The sequence below is a fragment of the Equus caballus genome, chromosome 1 (genome assembly GCF_041296265.1).
Source record: "Equus caballus isolate H_3958 breed thoroughbred chromosome 1, TB-T2T, whole genome shotgun sequence".
NCBI lineage: Eukaryota > Metazoa > Chordata > Mammalia > Perissodactyla > Equidae > Equus > Equus caballus.
The window spans coordinates 160679265-160700873 of record NC_091684.1 but is presented as its reverse complement, the minus strand read 5'-3'; the positions used below and the strand labels follow the sequence as shown (position 1 = coordinate 160700873).

At 38.4% G+C, this 21609-nt stretch overlaps 1 protein-coding gene and 1 pseudogene across 2 annotated transcripts in view; both read right to left on the bottom strand.

Annotated features, from left to right (window-relative positions):
- INO80 (INO80 complex ATPase subunit) overlaps nucleotides 1–21609 on the bottom strand; it is a 126680-nt gene that overhangs the window by 42792 nt on the left and 62279 nt on the right. For both annotated transcript variants that reach the window (XM_023619728.2, XM_023619730.2), the window contains exons 20-25: nucleotides 20497–20664; nucleotides 20143–20276; nucleotides 18563–18630; nucleotides 17756–17849; nucleotides 16820–16991; nucleotides 2727–2867 (exon numbers count right to left, since the gene is read on the bottom strand). In XM_023619728.2, coding sequence (XP_023475496.1) covers nucleotides 2727–2867; nucleotides 16820–16991; nucleotides 17756–17849; nucleotides 18563–18630; nucleotides 20143–20276; nucleotides 20497–20664 — 777 coding nt within the window. The remainder of the gene's footprint in view (nucleotides 1–2726; nucleotides 2868–16819; nucleotides 16992–17755; nucleotides 17850–18562; nucleotides 18631–20142; nucleotides 20277–20496; nucleotides 20665–21609) is intronic.
- LOC138918300 (glycoprotein-N-acetylgalactosamine 3-beta-galactosyltransferase 1 pseudogene) lies at nucleotides 3702–12081 on the bottom strand (annotated as a pseudogene).

Genomic DNA, 21609 nt, shown 5'->3' with positions numbered 1-21609 from the left:
TCCTAAACTATAGTACCTTCAGGGGCTGCCTCTTCAAGCATTCAGCGCGTCCTTCCTGAGGACATGTATATTCCTGCTCCAGCTCTAGGAAGCGTGACCGCTCCAAGCGCTGCCATTTTTTGGTAAGATGAATTCCTGGGGTCTTAAAAGTTTCTTAACCCTGCAGAATTATTTCCTCAGCTAATGAGAAAACAGCTCCAATTTCTTAGTGGCACAGTTCTTCCTGAACTGACCCTAAAGTTTTCATAGCACATGCCAGGGAAATTAATTTGTCTTAACTCAAGGCCAGGGTCGAGGCTTCAAAGGAAACCAGTAACTCCCCACCACAGATGGGTTAGAAATAAATATAAGATAATTAAGGTATCTCATGCAATGTTACCTTATTTACACCCCAGGCCTGATCCGAAAGGTAAGAATTTGTCTATGTGTGTACAAAATATTCAGACATGTTTAAAATCCTTCTTCCTGGGGCTGGCCCTGTGGCCGAGTGGTTAAGTTTGCATGCTGCACTTCAGTCCAGGGTTTCACCAGTTCGGATCCTGGGCATGAACATGGACCGCTCATCAAGCCACGCTGAGGCGGCGTCCCACATGCCACAACTAGAAGAACCAACAACTAAAAATATACAACTGTGTACCGGGGGGCTTTGGAGAGAAAAAGGAAAAATAAAATCTTTAAAAACAAAACAAAAAAATCCCTCCTTCCAGTCCTTATGACAATGGTGTAAACTACCCCCACTTTCAGGTTTAACACATGCTACGTGAAGAAACTCTACAAACAAATGGAGGAGACTGGCTGAGTAGGAAAGGAGGATGCTGAGGAGGATCCCTTCAGCCAAATAATAAAAGCTTTCTCTTGCTTCCTGTCCGCCACCATACCTTCACACTATTATAGTCTTCTTCAAGCTACTATTTATTGTTCTTTAGAGAAACAGCAGAACCAGGCATGATAGTTTAGCCTTCAGGCTCCTCAAAAAACAATACTCAACTAGTACAGTTGGGGTATGCATGTGTGAGTATATTGGGAGAGTGGGGTTGTTCTTCAGAGATGCTGGCTACAGAGCTCTGAGTGGTACAAATGAAGAATTTTTATGTCCATAAAAGCAATTACAGTCCAAGGTAGTTCACTTTTTATTGGATCTATAAAACACTTGGAATATGGGAAGTAAAAATGTCTTGACATCCCTCTCTCAGAAATCTACATTTCCTCTTATTAAGCCTTGGTGTACACATGAGACTAGGTGAGAAGGAAACAAACCATGTAACTATGAAACCTGAAGGTTGCCTTCTATAGAAGGACTTGGCTTTAGATGTTCCCTAAGAAAAGCGCATTTCCCTGCATCAACTTAAGCTTCAAAGACCAAGACTGCTTTGGAAGAACTAGATACACACAAAATCCGAATACTTTCCGGATAGCCAATATAAATCAAAGTTGACAGGGACAAGGGAATCAAGTTCTTGTAGCACAGGACCAACAGAAAGAAATCTAGGCAGGCAAGAGTCAGGGGGACTCAGCACTATCACCTCATTTCTATTCATCATCTTTCTTTGGAATCCCTGTCAGATTCTGACCTTTGATAACTTTATGAAGTCAGAATGCAAGCTGAAAAAATAATGGTAGAAAAATATCACTAAGGAAGATTCCAAAGGCTCCACCTTCTTTGAATAGAACTGTGAAAACAGTAGACTTGCTAGAATGAGTGGAGAAAACAACATAAAAACACAGAAAGCTAGGAAACATCAGCCAGTTAGTCTCCTGGCTAACTGAAAGGTGCCCCTTAGAGCAAAAGGAAACGACAAGCTGGGAAGACAAAAACTTGCTCTTTGCTCTAGCCATGGAGTCTGGCCACCTCTCTGCTCTGTCACTCTCCCTTCATATACTTCTCCATGTCTGGCCTCGATCAGTAAGGACAGGAAAGAGAATGGAAGATGCAAGCAAAGTAACTACCACACTGTGCCAAGGCAAGCCTTTGCAGCGATGCTGTCGGCAATCACCGGAGCGCCCTGTTTTGTTACCCTCTTTATAGCAGGTACTGGGAAGGACCTAACAGCTACTCAAAGTTGAAACCACAATCCAAACTACCCCCAATCTGCAAATAAGACTACAACTGCTGAATGGCAAATACGGTGCAACAGTCACTTTTCAGAGGGAACACACTTGTGAACTGCAGTCCAGGCAGGGCTGCTGAGGAAAGGGAGCGAACACCAGACTAAGAAGTTTCTTCATGCTGGAGTGTAAAGTTTCCTTTTGTTATTGGGAGACCGTACTGAGATGATAAGGCCAGACCAAATCTCCCTCTCAATCTGGCCCCCTCCTCTGAAAACTCTCAAAAACCTCAATGCAGGTGACAAATGGCTCTCTCTCCTTTTCAAATAGTCTGTCTCTGACCCTGCTGCTGGGTGATAATTTACCTGACAGATGGTTTGTTCCCACGGCAGTTTAGAGCTCCTGACTAAATAAGAGGAACCACACAGCAGAGATGCGGTTAGTGAAAATAGCCACTCCTATCTACTATACAACTATTCTCAAAACCAACACAATTCAAAGTGAGAAGTGTTGTCTTGGGAAAGCCAGGACCATGGATGCTCCTTCTAAATACTGAGGATTTATGTGTTTCTCAAGGTCCAAACAACTTAAGACAGTCTGTTGAAGGAATGGATCCCATGAAAATTGGTTTATTTCTTCAAATACCATATATTTTGTGTCTTCCCTCTTGTGGCACTTACTCGTGGACTGGCCACACACAAAAAAGATGGCAGCTCAGTGAGCAGGCAGCAACGAAGTGAGGAGGTAGCTGATCTCCGCTGATGGATGACCTGGTCTGAGTAGCCACTCACTGCTTTACAGTGGCTGCTGAAAACCAGAGACTACAAAACAAAAATGCAAATTAGCGCCACTGACAATTATGTTTGATGTAAGCAAAACGGAAAACATACCACATATTAAACACTTGACTTAAAGACATTCTTCCTAGTGAATATTATTAATTCTAATAAACAATTAACCACTATTTAGAATCAAATGTATAACACAATCAAGGTCCATGCTAATTTCAAAAGGTGGTTTTATTAATGTACCTTAATCAAGTGCCATTCTTAATTCTACCTTTTTTCTGGAGGAGATACTGTTAATTATAGTCACAGCAAAATTTTCATTAGACAAAACATTATGTGTTTATGTAGGGGGAAGTTTGGTTCATTTGTTATACTGTGGATGCAAACTCATGTCTTGAGTTAAAAACAATGACCAACAATAATTCCCTCTTTTTCTTTAAGGCAGATCTGTTTAGCATCACATACGTGTACTAACAGTGCAGTGTAGTTCTAGCAAGTTTAGCTGTTTTACTTTGGTGACATCAATACAATATCTGTTTAGTTCCTCTACCTGACCACCATTTAAAAAATATAAATTCTTCATTTATATTACTGTACCAATACATTTTTAACAGACTTAAAGCTAATGTTAAAGATTTAATTTACAGCCATTCTTATGAAAGACTTTTTCAAGTATGGAATGTTCACACATAAAGCGTTGGTCAGTGGGAGCACAGTGTTCTATATTGCAGATGCAGTGCTTTCTGCAGTGCAATGTTAGACATTTTATCTTCAGATCTTCATTCTTGATGACTTCACTGATTTGTTTTACTGGTATCTCCAGTAAGGTAGGTTGATAACCTAATAACCACACGGATGAAGATAATACACAAGGTAGTCAAATTTATATATTGTTGTAAGGTCAAGAAAACAAACTGCACGATGAACAGCAATCAGGACCCTCTGCAGGAGAATAATAGTTCTAATTCAAGTACCAAAAGCTTCCAGTACCAAATCTCTTCAAGCTTTCCTTGTTCGGTACATATCTTCTCCGGAAGTAAATGGGTTCTTCAGGATCATAGTTTAAGATAAGCCATCTCAAGTTGTCTAGTAGGACATGTGCATCATAGTCTGCTTCCACGAACCAATAAGCATCTTCTAAACAACAGTCATGAACAAACTGAAAGGCTCTAATTGTTTCCAGCAGAGCTGGGCCATCTTCAGTGGTTTTAAATCATACTATGGAAGTCTTTATGACACTTTATTACAACACTGGGCCCATGAAGCTTTGATGTTCTTGACCCTTTTCTCTAGCTGATGAGGTCCCTGTCATTACCCAGCAAAGAATTTTAACCTTCTGATAGAGTTTTTCAATAATATCAGTGTTCTCATCTTTATGTTGGCTAGCATCTGCCTTGAAGTTCATCCACCTCTCCAATGTTTACGTCCATCATCATGTGAATGCCTAGCCTGAGGATCATTATGAAGATTATCAGACTAGGTCTCACTCTGTTCTTCTAATACTGACTACCAAACACCTGGGAACATTACTACAAGAATCCTATTGCTGATGCATAGATGAAGGTAAAAAAATGAGCCAATATTCTTGTTTTCTGAAAGTGTATTTCTTTTTTTTTTTTTTTTTTAAAGATTTTATTTTTTCCTTTTTTTCTCCAAAGCCCCCCAGTACATAGTTGTATATTCTTCGTTGTGGGTCCTTCTAGTGGCGGCATGTGAGACGCTGCCTCAGCGTGGTCTGATGAGCAGTGCCATGTCCGCGCCCAGGATTCGAACCAACGAAACACTGGGCCACCTGCAGCGGAGCACGCGAACTTAACCACTCGACCACGGGGCCAGCCCCCTGAAAGTGTATTTCTGACTATCAGCAGGAGTTCCTCTTGTCCCTCCCAGGGGGAATGGAGAGAAGAGACGACACAAGTTTAGCAATCACTGCTCCTGTCATCCAGCTACAGTAGCAGTTCAGGGCTGCTAGTCGGGTGTCCACTGCCACCCAGGTGGCTGAGATAGCAGCAGTAACTGACCTAAAGACCTATGAATTCTTTACTAATTTCTAAAGAGCTGTAACTAAAGAATATCTCTGTCAGGGATCTCTTAAAGTCACTCTCATTTTAAGCATTCTCAAATGGCAAAATCCAACAGAAGTCTGTTTCTTACCTCATTCTTAGAGTATAAAGGTAAAGGATGAAAAAAACGAACATTCCCCTCAATTATTTTCTCTTCAACACTGTAGTTATTAATAAGAAAGGGATACACCATTCACTGTAGGGAATCCTTTTAACACAGTATGTTATTTGTGATACCTTTCGGGAAAAAAATCTAAAGATAATTCAATTTCTAAGGGTGGTCATTCCCAAATTAGAACATGTTCACTTGTCTTATGTGAGCTTGGTTAAGATGGTATTCTCACTGGGAGTAACTTGTCAGGATGATTTGTAGCTTTCTAATACCGGATTAAAAAAATTAATAATTCACTAGCTCAAAATGCTCAACATACAGTCTTACCTTTGAGAAACCCTGACTACTGCCAGCATATTTTACTCAATCTATTCTTTTCTAGATTATTTTCCCTTAACATTTGTTCCATTAAATCTTCCTTAGTATAGGTGGTCCTTGGTACCACACCACCCACATTCCTTCATATAATGGCATGAACTGCTAGATAGAGAAAAATTTAATGCTTAACACAAAACACAAAGGACATCTTAAATACTATTGAGTAGGATGCTTGGCGGGGTAGGAATAGAAAAGAAGGTTCATAACTTCTTTTGTCTATTTTGGCCTAAAACAAATTAGAAAGAAAAACAGAATGTCACACTATGGGAGATGTGACTTTGTTATAACGTAGTCAAAGATTTTGCTATGCTGTTTTTCCCATCCTCATGCTCTTGAACGTCTTGTTACCCTGTAGGCACTGGCAGCTGTGTGTGTCTTGCTGCCAGCACTAGAATATGCACATAGCAGTGAAGTTAGGCTTTTGCACAGAGTCTTTTGGCACCATACAAAAATCTCAGGAGAAAATAAGTAGGGCAAGATGATAGGCCGCACAGCTGCACACTTCTTGCCACAGTGTAGCACAGAAAACACACAGATGTTCCCCCTCAGATACATACTTATCCATTTAACAAGAGACCAAACTTTGCTATGTCTTGTTTAAAATTAAAAAGAATACTTATGTTAACATCAGGTCTTAATTACTTAGAAATTAACTTCCAGCTTTTGTTCTTAAAGAATACATCAAACTTAGATACACAGCAAAGGTCTCACTGTAAATGAAAGGGCGTAGTGTTTACAGGTCAACTGCAAGGGCACATGGATTCTATTTTCACAGATATTTTAAGTGACCAAACAAAAAGGGGGAAAATAAAATACAGAAAAACCCTGAACACAATGGCTTCCCAGAGCTTTTCACAGGGATGCTGGCAGCTCTCATGAGCTCAGGAAATAATGACAGATACAGATACTGTAGTTGCAAATTAACATGTAGCGGAAGAGTTTTGAAAACTTCCTGTTTGGGGGATTCTTCATCAATAGCTAGTCAAAGCTCTCAAGCATTTAATTGAGAATAGTGTTTAAAACTTAAATACACACTACTCTTTTCAAAACTTTTTTTTGGTTTTTGGTGAGGAAGATTGGCCCTGAGCTAACACCTGTTGTCAATCTTCCTCTTTTTGTTTGAGGAAGATTGTCACTGAGCTAACATCTGTGCCAATCTTCTCTATTTTATGCGGGATGTCGCCACCGTATGGCTTGATGAGTGGTGCTAGGTCCGTGCCCAGGATCCAAACCTGCAAACCCAGGCCACTGAAGCAGAGTGCACAAACTTAACCACTATGCCACCAGACAGGCCATCAAAACAATTCTTTATCTTCAGATCCTTCTGTGTATTTTCAATCGCAAAATCTGAAATGCCTCCAATTTCTATAAGCTAGCTGGCTCACTAAGAGTTGTAGAGTATATAAAGCTTTCAACACATATGATGCCCAAGTAGACCATTACCATGACAACAGTTTCATTGTGCCTGAGACTGGAGATAGAATCAATGCTGGTACTCTGTGTCTGCCAATCATCATTTTTAACATGACATTTAACTGGACATAGTATAAAATCTGTTCTGCCTCCCCAAAAGATGACTAAATGATATACTTCTTAGAGATTTTGGGCTTTGCCCCTATTCTTTTAAGCAAAACAAGATTGAAAAGAAAAAAACAGACTCCTCTGTGAAACCTGCACTCTAACTAGCAAAACTGTACAAGAAAGGAGCTCTGGCCAGAGCCCACGGTGGGGAGGGAGGTGTGTGAGAACGAATTTATGAAAGTTTTCAACTAAATACTATTCCTTCTTGAAATTCTCACCAGTAAAGCAAGATGGAGCATGGTGAAATTAAGTGGAACACCAGGAACCATGGTGGCTTTTGCTCTACCAGCATCACAAGAGAAGAAAATATGAGACAACATTCCACATCAAGAAAGAGATTTTAAAAGGCCCTAAACTTCGTTCAAAACACCCCAAAGTGTCATCTGATCTGTGTCCTTAGCCTAGTTCTTGGTTCCTTCATGTTTATGTATCATCCCAAAGCCAGTATTATAAGAATAATACTTCCTTGAACTCTTAACACAGAATTCAAATTTACTATTTACCGCAGGGTGAGAACAAGGGTTTCACAGGCACATTGGGGGAAACAAACAGAGTTTCTCTCTGCCCAGATTCACTCACATCCATGGAGGAAAGGAAGAAGGGAGGATGGGGTCAGATTGCTGAATACGACTCAGGTAGCACGTGGTCTGAGATAGTTTACCAAGAACAAGATGGCAACATGGAGCTAAGTCAATGCATACTATCTGTCTCCTCAGAGGAATAATAACAAAGTCTTTTACCTTGATCTGATGATAGGAAGCTGTATTTAGGAGACAGGCGCTGGAATAATACCTACTCATCTTTATAAAACAAATGAAGGCACGGAAGAGAACAGAATAAAGGATTTTCTGCATTAAGAGGACAAAGTTGAATACGGGAAAATTAACTGAAAGCTACTTTGGTAGCTCCAAAGGAATTTTATTGGAAATTATTATTTGAATAGTACAAGAGAAAGAATCCTGACACTCACTTCCAATGTTAGCATTTTCCCCTGTGTCTTCTCTCAGGTCTGTCTACTTAAGAATAACCCCAAATTTCATTATTAAGACTGACTTTGAACATGGAATCTGGATTCAATTCAGATATTCTTTCATTAAAACTCTGAAATAAAATTTGTGTTTATGTTGCTATTAAAAAAGGGCCGCTCCATTTCCTAGTACCACAAAAGAAAGCAGAACAAGGAGGTGGAGAAACAGCATCTCTTCAGTATTACGTTTATGAATAATCAAAATTACATAATCAGAACTAAGTTGGAAAACCAAATGAAAATGCAAGATATAGAATAGAACAGAGCTTGCAATGAAAAAAAATTTGCTCACAAGGAGTTAGGGCTTATAAGCAACAAATTCCTGTTGAATTTGAAAGCCAGATATTATACTGTATTTAACATCTTCCCCAGCAGACATTTGCTGTGGCTAATAAAACTGAACAGACGGGTGACATGGAGAGCAGGGAGAGACACCAACATCCTTTCCAGTTTAAGAACTTTCATGGTGTCACAGTCAGAACCATCTATAGCCTAAGCCAAGATCTCACAACAGGGAATACCAAAACAAACTTTATAATCAAGTAACTAATATAAAAGCATCAGCCCAACAGTAAGGGGCTGTGGTCATTTTAAGATATGTCCACAAATTCTGATACTCTCACTTCAAAAGGTAAGACCCTAATTCCCCCTCCCCTTGAGTGTGGGCCAGACTTAACAACTCCCAAAACCAGGTCACAAAAGGCATTGTGGCTCCTCTTTGCTAGCTCTCTCTTAAATAACTCACTCTGGGAAAGCCAGCTGCCATGCCATAAGGACACTCAAGCAGCCAGCCCCATGGAAAAGTCCACAAAGCAAAGAACTGAGGTCTCCAGCCAACAGCCAGCACCGACTTGTCAGGCATGTAAGTAAATTACCTGGAAGCAGATCCTACGGCTCCAGTTGATTTTCTGAGCCAGAACCACCTACCTAAGCTGCTCCCAAATTCCTAACCAACAGAAACTGTGAGATATTAAATGTTTATTGTTTTAACATGCTCAGTTTTGGAGCAATTTGTTATATGGGCATAGATAACTACTATAGGGGCTAACATCCACAATGGACCCTTTCTGCAATTACTCTTGAGATTTCTAAACATTAGCTTCTTTCTGCTGGCATTCCTCACTCCAAGAAACGCCTCTAGTTCTCAGCTCAAATGCAGGGCAAAAATAACTGATGTACAATAAAATCAAGGAATAATCAAACAAGTTACCAATCCCACCCACGTTTCCCAACCTCCATGGACAAGTTAAAACTCTTCACAAAATTCTGTTTTAAATACTGAATAAGATTATACTTATAATTTTAGGCTGAAGGACATTCCCTCAGATGAGAATAGGCAAAGTTCTAAAGGGAAAACTAACACTAATACAATGTACCAACACTCACTAAGTCATTCAACAAACACTTATTTAACCTTATTTTAGGCAAAGTGCCTAAAATAACCAAGGCTACAAGGACAAGAAGGACTATATAAAATTTCCAAACATCCAAATCATGTTCTCACTTGGAGGATAAAATAGAATGAAGAGGAAAAAAAATGACAGAACTGCTTAATAGCACTTTTTTTTCATGTTAAGTTTAGTTTTGGTCTTTCCGGGCATTATAAAATATTCTTTGTCGTAGGCAAGGATCTTTCTGTTAATTACAGAGCTCCTACCACTATTCATCCGAGTTTCTACCATATAAAAAGAGCAGTTAACCACTTTCCGCATCTCTATCATCTCTCTTGCATGTTCAATTTCCCCCTTTGTTGCCTTCTTCCTTTTCAGTCTTCAAAGCCGAGTCTCCTCTCTCTTACAAACTCAACTGTGGCTTAAATGCAACTATCCCTCCTGAAATATGTTCCTATTCTTCTTTTTAACTGTCATACTTCATTACCCACTCTTACCACTTCCTAACCAGAATCTGTCCCCTGTAAATCCTTGCACCTGGGCCTTCTCTGTTCTCCCTGCACTCATAACATCAAAGAGTTCCTAATCTCATTCCTAAGTGTTTGCTTTACACTTGCTATCGAATTTGCCGTTCCCTCTGAATCCTCTCTTGAATTCTGGGTTTTGGAAATGATTGCTCCACTGCCAACGCTCACCATATCCAAATCAATCAGAGTCCCTTGACCCTTTCTTTATAACCTTTTGGTTATAACCATTTCTGTTGGGTCCCAGTACCTGATACTTGGAACTTTTGCTTAATATCCTCCTTAACGTGGACCCCTGTGTCTAATCTTTCCTCATATCATACTCTGAGATTAATCTTCATCAAATACCAATGGCAGAGATCCCTACTGGAGTGCTGTAATGACCTGAGTGATTTAGTGGCCTTCCTGAAGCCATTTACCAGATAACTCCTTCCCATGGCTTGACAGTAGCCACTAAAACTTTATTCCCCCAGGACTAGCATCTGTTGAAGAAAGTAAGCCAAAAAAGGGCTGAGACTTCTGATTTAATATCTGAACCCTAATAGACTGGCATTCAAAGATTCCCACACCTTACCTTTCTGGCCCCTTTTCTCACGCTGTCCTTTATTTTGCCTCAAATCTTTAACTTGGAATATCCTTCCTCCTATCTAGATACCTACCACTCAAGAGCCAGCTTAAACAATATCATTTCTGTAAAGACTTTTTTGCCCATTTCAACCTAAAGTGATCTCCCATTCTGAACTTTACCACTAATCATCTACCATTAATCTGACAGTTAGTTATGTCTTCTTTCAACTCTTATCCTGAATCACTTTTATTTTTAAAGTCTTTTTAAGTTTGTATATGCATGAATGATTTTTCAAACCAGAAAACAGGGACCATGACCGTTAACACACCTTGCCCAGAGTAGACACTGGTGCATGACAGGTTTGTAAACATTAATTACATGTGCCTTCTCTCTGCAGGAGTAGACTGACATTTGGAGGAGGCTATTCTGAAGGCAGCCTGGACCAGAGGAAAAAAGGAGAATTAGACACAACATTCAACCATTAAGCAGGACCACATTTTGCCACTGGAGATTCATTCAATCGATAAGCTGTTCTGACATACATCAATGTGCCCATTCACCCAATCCCACTGACACTTGAGATCAAACAACTGAAAACAGCGTAAGAGTGAAGCATATGTGAAAAAAAAGGGAGTACTTTCTCCAGCTAATATTGGGTCCTCCCCTCTATCACCATTCCTTACTAGATTAGGCTTCAATTTACCATCCAGATCAGTGGTCTCCAAAGAAAGCAAATGCAAATTTCACAATGTAAATAACATTAATATGTTAGTACATGTATATCATTTTAAAGGAAATAATACATTGGTACTGGTGACATGGATTAAGAATGTTTTAATAACGGGGACATAATCAAAAAACATTTGGGGACCACTGGCCTACACTATTCATATTGCTGATAAGAAGTTTAAAATAAGATTTATAAGCTGAATCTAACATTTACATGAAAATGCCAAGGCCCAAGAATTGTCAAGGCAATATTGAAGAAAACAAAGGTAGAGGACTATGCTACTAGTTATCAAGAATTATTATGAAGCTATAGCTATTAATATAGGGTGGTGCTGGCTCAAGGACAGACAAATGGACTAATGGAACAGAAGAGAGCCCAGAAACAGACCTACACATATGCAGGCACCTGTTCAACAAAAGTGACGCTGCAGTGCAGTAAGGATGGTCTCTTTAATAAATGGAGTTGAGTCAAGTGGATATGGATATCTATATGCAAAAAAAATGACAAAAAACCCGAATTCCTTGTGTAAATCTGAAGGCAAAAGGAAAATAAAAAAACTTTTTGAAGAAAGATACAGATTATCTTCACGACCTTGGTATAGGCAAATATTTACTCAACAGGACACAAAAAATGTTAACTACTTAACAAAAGACACCACTGAGAGCAAAAAACAAAGCTACAGAGTAAAAGATGTCTGCAATACATAAAGAACTACAAATCACTAAGAAAAATACAGACAGCCTAATAGAAAAATAAGCAGAGGTGTTGAATAGGCATTTCATAAAGGAGGTTATCCAAATGGCCAATAAGCATTAGAAAAGGTTATTCATATCGTTATTCATAAGGCAAATGTAATTTAAAGCCACAATGAGATACCACACAGAAGGGCTAAAATGAACAGGAAACAACATCACATTCTGGAAAGGACATGAAGCAACTAAAACCTCTTGCACACTGTTAATGGGAGTGAAAAGTGGCGCAATTGCTTTAGAAAATTGTTTGGCATTATCTATTAATGACGACCATATGCATACCCTTTGGCCCAGTAATTTGACTACTAGATATACACCCTAAAAATGCACATGAATTTTCACCCAAAGGAGTGTAATGTTCATAGCAGCACTATTTGTAATAACAAAAGCTAGAAACCACCCAAGCATTTGCCTGCAGTAACTCTTGTGGGGAGGGCAGTGCAGAGGAACAGTGAATGGAAGTGGGCATGAAGGGGCTTCTGAAGTAGAGTTCTGGTAGTGTTTTGTGAAGTTATCAAGCTGTATGTACACTTATTATTTGTGCACTTTCTTATATGCATGTTAATATCTCTAGAAGGACAGTCAAGGCAACAAGAAAAAAGGCTTAAAATTTTTAACATATCATACCTATTACTTCTCCCTGTCTCTCTAATCTACCTGGCCTGTTTATCTGCTAAAGGAAAACAAATGGTCATCTTTTCAGAATCAAGTTAGCTGCTTAGAATCATGAGTTCAAATAGTTACTAATTAATTTCGTTAGAAAAAAATGTTTTTAGGGGCCAGCACGGTGGCGCAGCGGTTAAATTCACATGTTCTGCTTTGGTGTCCCTGAGTTCACTGGTTTGGATCCCAGATGCAGAGCTACGCACTGCTTGGCAAGCCATGCTGTGGCAGGCGTCCCACATATAAAGTAGAGGAAGATGGGCACGGATGTTAACTCAGGACCAGTCTTCCCCAGCAAAATGAGGAGGATTGGTGGCAGATGTTAGCTCAGGGCTACTCTTTCTCAAAAAAAAAAAAGAAAAAAATGTTTTTAAACCTCCCTAATAACTTAGTTAGGGGTACTGGTTATCACTTTCGAGTTGTCTTCCTACACCCTCAAGCTTTAAAAATGGACCCCACATTTATATGTTGGTCCTTTTCTAATCTTTCAAGACTTTTCTTGTTCTACCTGAGTTTCTAATTCACCATAGGAACTACAGAAAATACCTCTCGAGTTATATTTTCAGGACATTTGCTGAAAATAGTTGTAAGTCTGTTTTCTCTGAAAATAAAAAATTTTCTAATTCCACAGTAGTAGGATTCCTATTTAAGCAGAGGTCTTTCACAGGATTTGTAAACTGTATTAACAACGCCAGAAGTATTTTTGCAGACAATGACAGCAAGCAAGTCACATCAGGAATGAAAGACACAAAGCACACACGATGAATTTATCCCATAAAAAGCAACAAAAAGAAACCAAGACCTTGTTTTTAAAACTAAGCGACAAATTCAAACATCAGCACAAAAGATAATTATTACATTTAAGTCTCAGCACTCCTGTCCATATTTGATGAGTTATCTTTTTTAAGAAAGACTCATTTTTTTCAATCATGTTTTTTAAAAAAACTGAAAACTGGCAGGATCAGAGTAGATTATGAAATTTGGAAGTGTGGTTTTGACGTATGTATGTATGCTAAAATATCATGCATCTTAAGTTTTAACATTAACTTTATTCTCAATTAATGAATTTTGCTTATCTGTTCTAAAGGATTAGGTGTCCAAAATTTCCTTCTCTTTTTTGCAAAACAGACAAAACACCAAAGTTCTCTAGAGACATGTTTCTTGAATAAGGAAAACTCAGTTCAGAGAAACCAGTGTGAGAAACAGCATGATAGTACTGATAGGCATATTCTAACAAAGCTGTTCTGGGGGATAGTTGTCCCCATAATAAATTACTTCGCTCAAGTTTGAATCAGTTGGTTCTTTCAAAATTATTTATTTGTAACTATCTTTAAATACCGGGGATATAACAGGTACATAGCAGAAACTGAGACACAGATAGACCTAGTTGCTAACTACATGTCAGGGTAACTGCAATGCAATGTGAATACTGCTCTCTGAGGGACTTCTAGTCTTCTCTTTCATATTCAGAAAGCGAGATTCTGTCTTAAGTCCCAAAATGTCAGTTTCTTTCCTTTCTTACTATTAAAAAGAATGATCCAGAATCTTCTACATTGTGACTCTCTTTATCTAGTCCTCTGGCTATTTTAATATTGTGCATTCGTCCAGTGCTTTGTATTTTTCAAACTGTGAATAGTAAGGGTCATGAAATTAATTTTCAGTAGGTTCCAACTAACATTAAAAAAATAATCATAGGGGTCGGCCCCGTGGCCAAGTGGTTAAGTTCATGCACTCCACTTCGGTGGCCCAGGGTTTCATCCGTTTGGATCCTGGGCACAGACATGGCACCGTTCATCAAGTCATGCTGAGGTGGCGTCCCACACAACACAACCAGAAGGATCTACAACTAGAATATACAACTACGTACTTGGGGGCTTTGGGGAGAAGAAGAAGAAGAAAAAAAAAAGATCGGCAACAGATGGTTAGCTCAGGTGCCAATCTTTAAAGAAAAATAAAATAAAATAGTCGTAAAAGAAAAAATCGGGGTGTGCTTATATGAGGTTAAGTGTTGTTTTGTAAATACTTTGTTTTAAAAGTTTATGTACGTGTATGTAATATTTGGTATGTCTACACACATACAGATGGTGATGTAAAATATTCTTGACCTGAGTCATGATCACACTTCAAAAGTCACAAATACAATGGGCTTTGTTATATTTTTATTAACTGTTACACAGGGAGCTTCAACAAAATAATTCTTTATTCAGAACCTGGGCTAACCTTTAAGGCTAGATACCATATAAAGATCATTCTGCTTAGTTGAAAGCAGAGATTTCTTAGAATAGATAGATAATAAACTCTGGCAAAATACATTGCCTAGCTGCTATCTCAGTATATGTAAGTTGGAGATAAGGATAATAAGACCAAAAGCAGAACAGTGTCTCTAAACATGTATGATTAGCTTTCAGCTACCTATGGCCCACTGGCTCAATAACTCAGGGTACATTCTAAGCCACTACAAAAGTAAATGTCTATCCACAACACAAAACAAAATTAAAGAAGAGGAAATGGAAGTGAATCTAACTTCTATTAGGTAAACTTGAAGATTTCACTGCCAATTTCCCATAAAGCACACTGTCCACATCTGCATTTCTCAGGAAATTCATTAATTCATACAAGGATGTCACTGATTAGTTGCTCTGAATTTTCAGAAACAGAAGAATACAAATAAATGATGCACATCTTTGAGTGTTAAGTAAGATGCAGGTGTCTACACAATAGGGCATAATAAACCCTTGGGAGGATGGTACTTTCTGTACCAAAAATAAAAGTGGTAAATTCCTAACTGTATTAACATACATTACTAAGTGGTCTATAGGAGATTAAGCAACTCTTCATCAGGAATGTCAATATTTCACTAGTAGGAAGTCACCCTGCCACCAGTCACTACATTATTCCAAATATGTTGGAACCCAATTCTATTCTCCTTTTGTATTACTGATCTCATCTCCAGAATCCAAAAAAGTACAAGGAGCAAAGCTTGAGAAACCAACTGGGAAAATCGAAAAGGAGGAAACCATATAGGCTCTTCAGTGTACCAGGGACAAACACTAGATCCAGCCGAAGAGCAGCCTGCATTCAATAGTAGTTAACCATAAGACTAAGGAGTCATTCAATTTTCTAGGGGATGCAAGGAAAATGTCCTTCCTTCTAAATTTTTAATCCAGTTAAAGGATGATAATAAATAAACATACAAATCTCTTCTCAAAACTCTCCAGCATTACCCATTTCATTTGAATAAACTTATAATGCTTAGCAACAACTTATGAGGCCCATATGATCTGGACCTACCTCTAAAACCTTATTTCCTGTCACTTTCCCCCTCACCTACTCTACAATGGCCAACGATTATATGAAAAAGTGCTCAACATCATTACTTTTCAGGGAAATGCAATTTAAAATCACTATGAGATACCACTACAAATTCAAAGAAATGGAATATACATATACGTGATGATGCAAGAATCTCATTCCTGGATCTAAACCACAAAGAAATTAGTATTTATGTTCATCAAAACACATGTACAAGAATGTGCATAGCACTTTTATTCATAACAGTCTCAAACAACAAGCAACCTAAATATCACCAATAGTAGAACAGATTAATAAATTGTGGTATTCACACAATGGAACACTTCATAGCATTAAAAAAGAATGCTATAATGCAACATGGATGAATCTCAGATATAATATTGAGAAAGAAATCAGACATAAGAGTCCATACTGGAAAATTCCATTTACATAAAGTTCAAAAACAGGAAAAAATAATCTGTGATGATAGAAGCAGAACAGTGATTACCTTTATTTGTTGGTTTGTTCTAACTAGAGGCATTAAATGAGAAGAAGCATGAGGGAGACTTCTGGGTGTTGGAAATGTTCTATACTTTAATCTAGGTAGTTGTTACACAAGTACATACAGATGTAAAAACTTAGAGGGTTGTACAATTACGATCTGTGTACTTTACAATAAAGTTATAAGCAGTATATATATTAAATACATATACATACACACATATAATTATATACATACAAAACACGTTTATTAAATATAGTAAGTCATAACAATACCCTGCTCCACTCCTGTGAGAACTTTTCGGCTCTTTTAGGCTATCATTTACTTTACTATTACTTTTACTGATTCAAAGAAAAGGGAAGACAGTACTACATGGGTAACTGGTGCTGAAATAATTGCTTACCTTTAACAAAGGGCAGCTGCAAAGGTTGGGAAAGGAGAGTGGAAAATTAACCCCAAGAAGGAAATCCTTGTTCCTCAGGTATCTCTGCTGGCTCTCCCCTTCTGGCTCTCCCCAGCAGCGCAGCTGATGGAGCCTGTAGGAGGCTTTCAGAGACAGGAAAAGAGCTAACCATCTGAAACAAACCACAGCAGACATGCTTATTCAGTGCTCCATGGCGGTTTGAGGGTAGTTCATAGCAGCGAGGAACCTTCTCTCTCCTTATCATGTTTCTTTTGTAAATCTTGAGCGTTTTAGAAGCAGTTCTTTCCTACTTGCAGATAAAGCTGTTTCATACTTTTGTTCTATAAATTCTACCTTTGGCATGACTTGGTTTGCTAATATGAAAACTAAAATCCTCCGTAAAGCTCCTCTTAGTGTTAAGAATGTTCAACTCTATCACAGAAACTATCATAAAAATATCCTCATATTAGGGAGACAGCCTTTCCTAATGAGGTCACTATCTATTACATAAATACAAAGTAATAAAATAAGTGAAAGCCATTATTCCAAAGAAAAGGAACATAGAACTAAGTTTCCCAGAACACTTAAGGTGGGCTATGCTGCAGTCACTACTAACTAAAAGAATCATCAGCCATCACTCGCCCTGTAGAAGAAAAGAGAACATGGCACTCTAACTAGAAATTAAGAAAACTTGAAGACTTTCTGGTAGCATTTGGGAGAAGAACCTAGTTTTTATTTAACGTATATCATGAAGAATCATGCAATTATTAAATTACCAAAACTGTTATTCCCTTATAAAATTTTTATTTTTAATTAATAGGAAAAGAATGAGAGGCTAAGATGATATAATATTAAATATTTAATTTCACAGTATTTAACCTTTGTCCCTGTTTATTTCCAACTGCTCTCTCATCAAACAGTGAACAAACTTCTCACCTGGCCAAAAGTCCCTGAAGCATGAGGTTTGCCATTTCTGCTGGAGATACATCAATAAAGCGAAGGAAAGAGAAACAGCTTTCTTCATTAACACCTGGAATATCAAAGGATAAAGTTAAACCTAGTAGCAAGCCAAGAGACAATACTCAACTAAAGCTTGCTGAACTGCTGACTTTTGACTTAAAAATCAAAAGATATTCTAAAGGTTCCAATCCAGCCACTTTGATGGAAGTCCTATTCTTGTACTACAATCACAAGTACAAGAGGCAGACCTATAAGATATGGCATATATGGGCCAGAGTGGAGCTGGCTCATCAGTTACCTTTCGGGTTTTGGGATCCTTGGCTAACTGCCTTTCTTTTTATCATGCCAGGAAAAAGAAAAGGAAAGGAATGGACAGAGGCGAAAGATTCTGAACCTTTGCCTTAATGCTTTTGACAATGCTCAAAATTCAGCAGTTTCTTTTCCTTAGACTAAGGAGGGGGGAACTGACTAAGTCACATTAATAAGAATCCTGCATTATTCTCTCTGTCAAGTTTCAAGGGTGTAAGAAATTCTTAAGAGGTGCGTATAAAACAAAGATGGAAGGTCAATGTAATAAGTTTTAATTGCTTCCTGTTATAGCCACAAACCATAGCATCTATAGATGAAGACAACTAATATACTTAAATCTTATCAAGATTTTATAAATAAAGGCTTAGCATGCAGGCAAAATCACTACTAGTTCCAAATCAGTCACTCAGCAAAATAAACAGGACCCTGGTAAACTCTTGGCATACTTTCCTTCCCAAAGATCAAAACACTTACCTTTTCTGTGAAAGAGAGACTCTTGGATGTAGTCTGGTGCAAATGGAGAAAGAAGAACCCTTAACCACCTGTAAAGTAAGTAGAAAAAATAAATCCAAACCCAAATATAAATATTGGGAAGCTAACTAGACTGGAGGTTCCAAACTAAAGAAAATCTTTTAGGTTTAAAACTGTTTCTAACAACTTTTTTTTTTTTTTTTTTAAAGATTGGCACGTGAGCCAACATCTGTTGCCAATCTTTTTTTTCCCCTTCTCCCCAAAGCCCCCCAGTACATAGTCATATATTCTAATTGTAGATCCTTCTAGTTGTGCTATGTGGGACACCACCTCAGCATGGCCTGATGAGCAGTGCCAGGCGCACACTGAGGATCCGAACTGGCGAAACCCTGGACCGCCAAAGCGAAGCGTGCAAATTTAACCACTTGGCTGCAGGGCCAGCCCCAAAACTGTTTCTTCTTTTAAGAAAGTTTGTTGCCATATCACCGGGCAAAAATCACAGCATAAATGTCAGGAAGTACTAAATACTTAAAGGCATAAGAAGATAACGCAAGTTCAAAGTAGTCTCATTTTATTTTAGAGAATCATAATTCTAGCACTGTAAGTTACCATATACTATATTACACAAAACAACGCTACAGCTCTGGTCTGTTTCCCCCTGCCCATGTAGTTAGTATTAGCCTGGAGCTATCACAGACAAAGAATTCTTAAAATTAAGCCCAAGAAATGTGTTTCAATTTCAGTTTTATTATACTAAATATTATTGACGATTATTTTGATAATACTGTTTATATTGTTTCACTACAGAAGGAACTTTCTAAATTCATGGTTTTCAAATGTGGATGTGCATAAGAATCCTTTGGGAGCTTGTTAAAAAATACAGAAGCTAGGGCCACCCTCACTCACAGGAGTAGAATGGACCTACACATCTATTTTCTGAATGCAAGTGGTCACTAGCATATTATCATTAACAACTACTTCACCTTTACTGATTCTGGGAAGAAGGTAAATTTGATTAATTTGAAATCCAATCAGTTCTCCAACAAGTGCCATTCCAAGTGTAAAATAAGCCACCATAGAGCAACTCCAGTACTGGGGCAGGGACATCTGCTGATCTCTCTTGCTGCAAGTACACATTTGCACACAGGTGCACACTACTCAATTCAGAAAGGAAGGGGCTGGCCTTGTGGCGTAGTGGTTAAGTTCGGCATGCTGTGCTTCAGTGGCCTGGGTTCACAGGTTCAGATTCCAGGCGTAGACCTACACCACTCACCAGCTGTGCTGGGGCAGTGACCCACATGTAAAGTGGAGGAAAACTGGCACAGAAGTTAGCTCAGAACTAATCTTCCTCAAGCATAAAAAAAAACTCACAAAGGACAACAGAAGGGGCTAGGGCCTTTAAGGTCATCCAGTTATACCCCTGATAAACCACAAGATCCCTTAACAAATAGTTGTCCACCCTTTGCTTAAATACCTCACTGTTGGAGAACTCAAACATTTTCCACTAAATTTATTTACTAAGCCACATATCCCCAAATTACAAAAACACTCCCAGAGTAAAACAAGTATCACTATTTGCTCACCTGTCCCGTGAATGATTGAAGACCCTGATCTGTCCATGACGGTATATAAACTTTGAAATCTGGTATGGCTTTAGGGAAATATGAAATGGAGACCAAGTTTCTTGTCGTTCAAATAACTCTGGGTGATTACATACCTAAGAGGAAGGGAAATGATAAGACAACATTGTCCTGTGCAGACATTGCTCTATGAAATGATGGGGGATCCCAAACCATGAAAGTTTACCTTTGTAAATATATACTTTCCCACTTTCATCTCTTTTTAACAGACTTTGTTTATCTGGAATCAAGGCTAGAGCCTTTTTCTTGAAATGAATTAATAAAGATAACTCCAAGGCAGCTGATCTAAGCTCTTACCTTCCTAAATTGCATGACCAGATTCATGAGGCTGCTGGTGGTGGTCTGTGCTTGCTGGGTAGAGCCCATAGAAGACTGCAATAAATCCTCAATGGAAATTTTGTTTTTTAGTGCCTGATATAGCAGCTTCTGTCGGCTGGTCAGTTGGCAATACATTAGAATCTCAATCTAAAAATCAATTAAGAACATTTATACTTCGAAAAACAGTTTTTAAGAATAGTCACTATCAGCATAAGGTTGAAAACATACACAAGCCAGATTATGATTGAAAAAACAAAATACACACCTCTAGAAACTCAATAGCTCTATAAACCTGTGATGTGGCTAATTATCCAGAAAAATGTTCTTTCCTTGACTTTCTTCCCTTGTCACTCACTCTACATGCTGTCCCTGGGCAATCTGTTCCATTTCCAATAGCACCAACTACCATCTATCACAGTAACTTGCAAAAATACATTCCCAAACATCCCCAGTCCCATATTTTCAACTACCTACAATAACAGTACCACTCAGAGAGTCTACAGCAATTGCCTATGTGACATATCAGGAAAAAAATTATCTTTTCCACAATTTACTAAATTGGTTAACAGCATTACAATTCACTCAGTTGTTGGAAGAGAAACTTCAGTCAGCTCTGGTTTTTCTTTCTGTCTCATACTCCATGTTCTACCATGTTCTAAGTCCCTCAAGTCAACCTGGAAATTTACCTCCAACTACCCTTTCTGACCACTCTCATGCCATAATGCAGAATCTCATCATACCTAATCTAGACTGCTATTATTTTGGGGTCTTCCTGCCTCCAGTCTCTCCTGGTTCTAAGAAACTTTCCACACAAATCTTGTAAGGTAATTCAACTGCTGAAAAACCTTCAATGTACATTACTGCCTATAGTAAAATATTAAAAATTATCCCATAGTCAGAGGCAGCCTCCCATAATTTAACTCACTCTATTGTCCCAGTCTCCTCATCACCATGTCCTCTTATATACCTTAGCAACAATGGTCTGAATAATGTTTGCCAAACACGCTGCATATCTGAATGTTGCTCTATCTTTGTTCACATTGCTCTTGTTGCCTAGCACCCCCTTCCTACCGTACTTTCCTAGTAAACGCC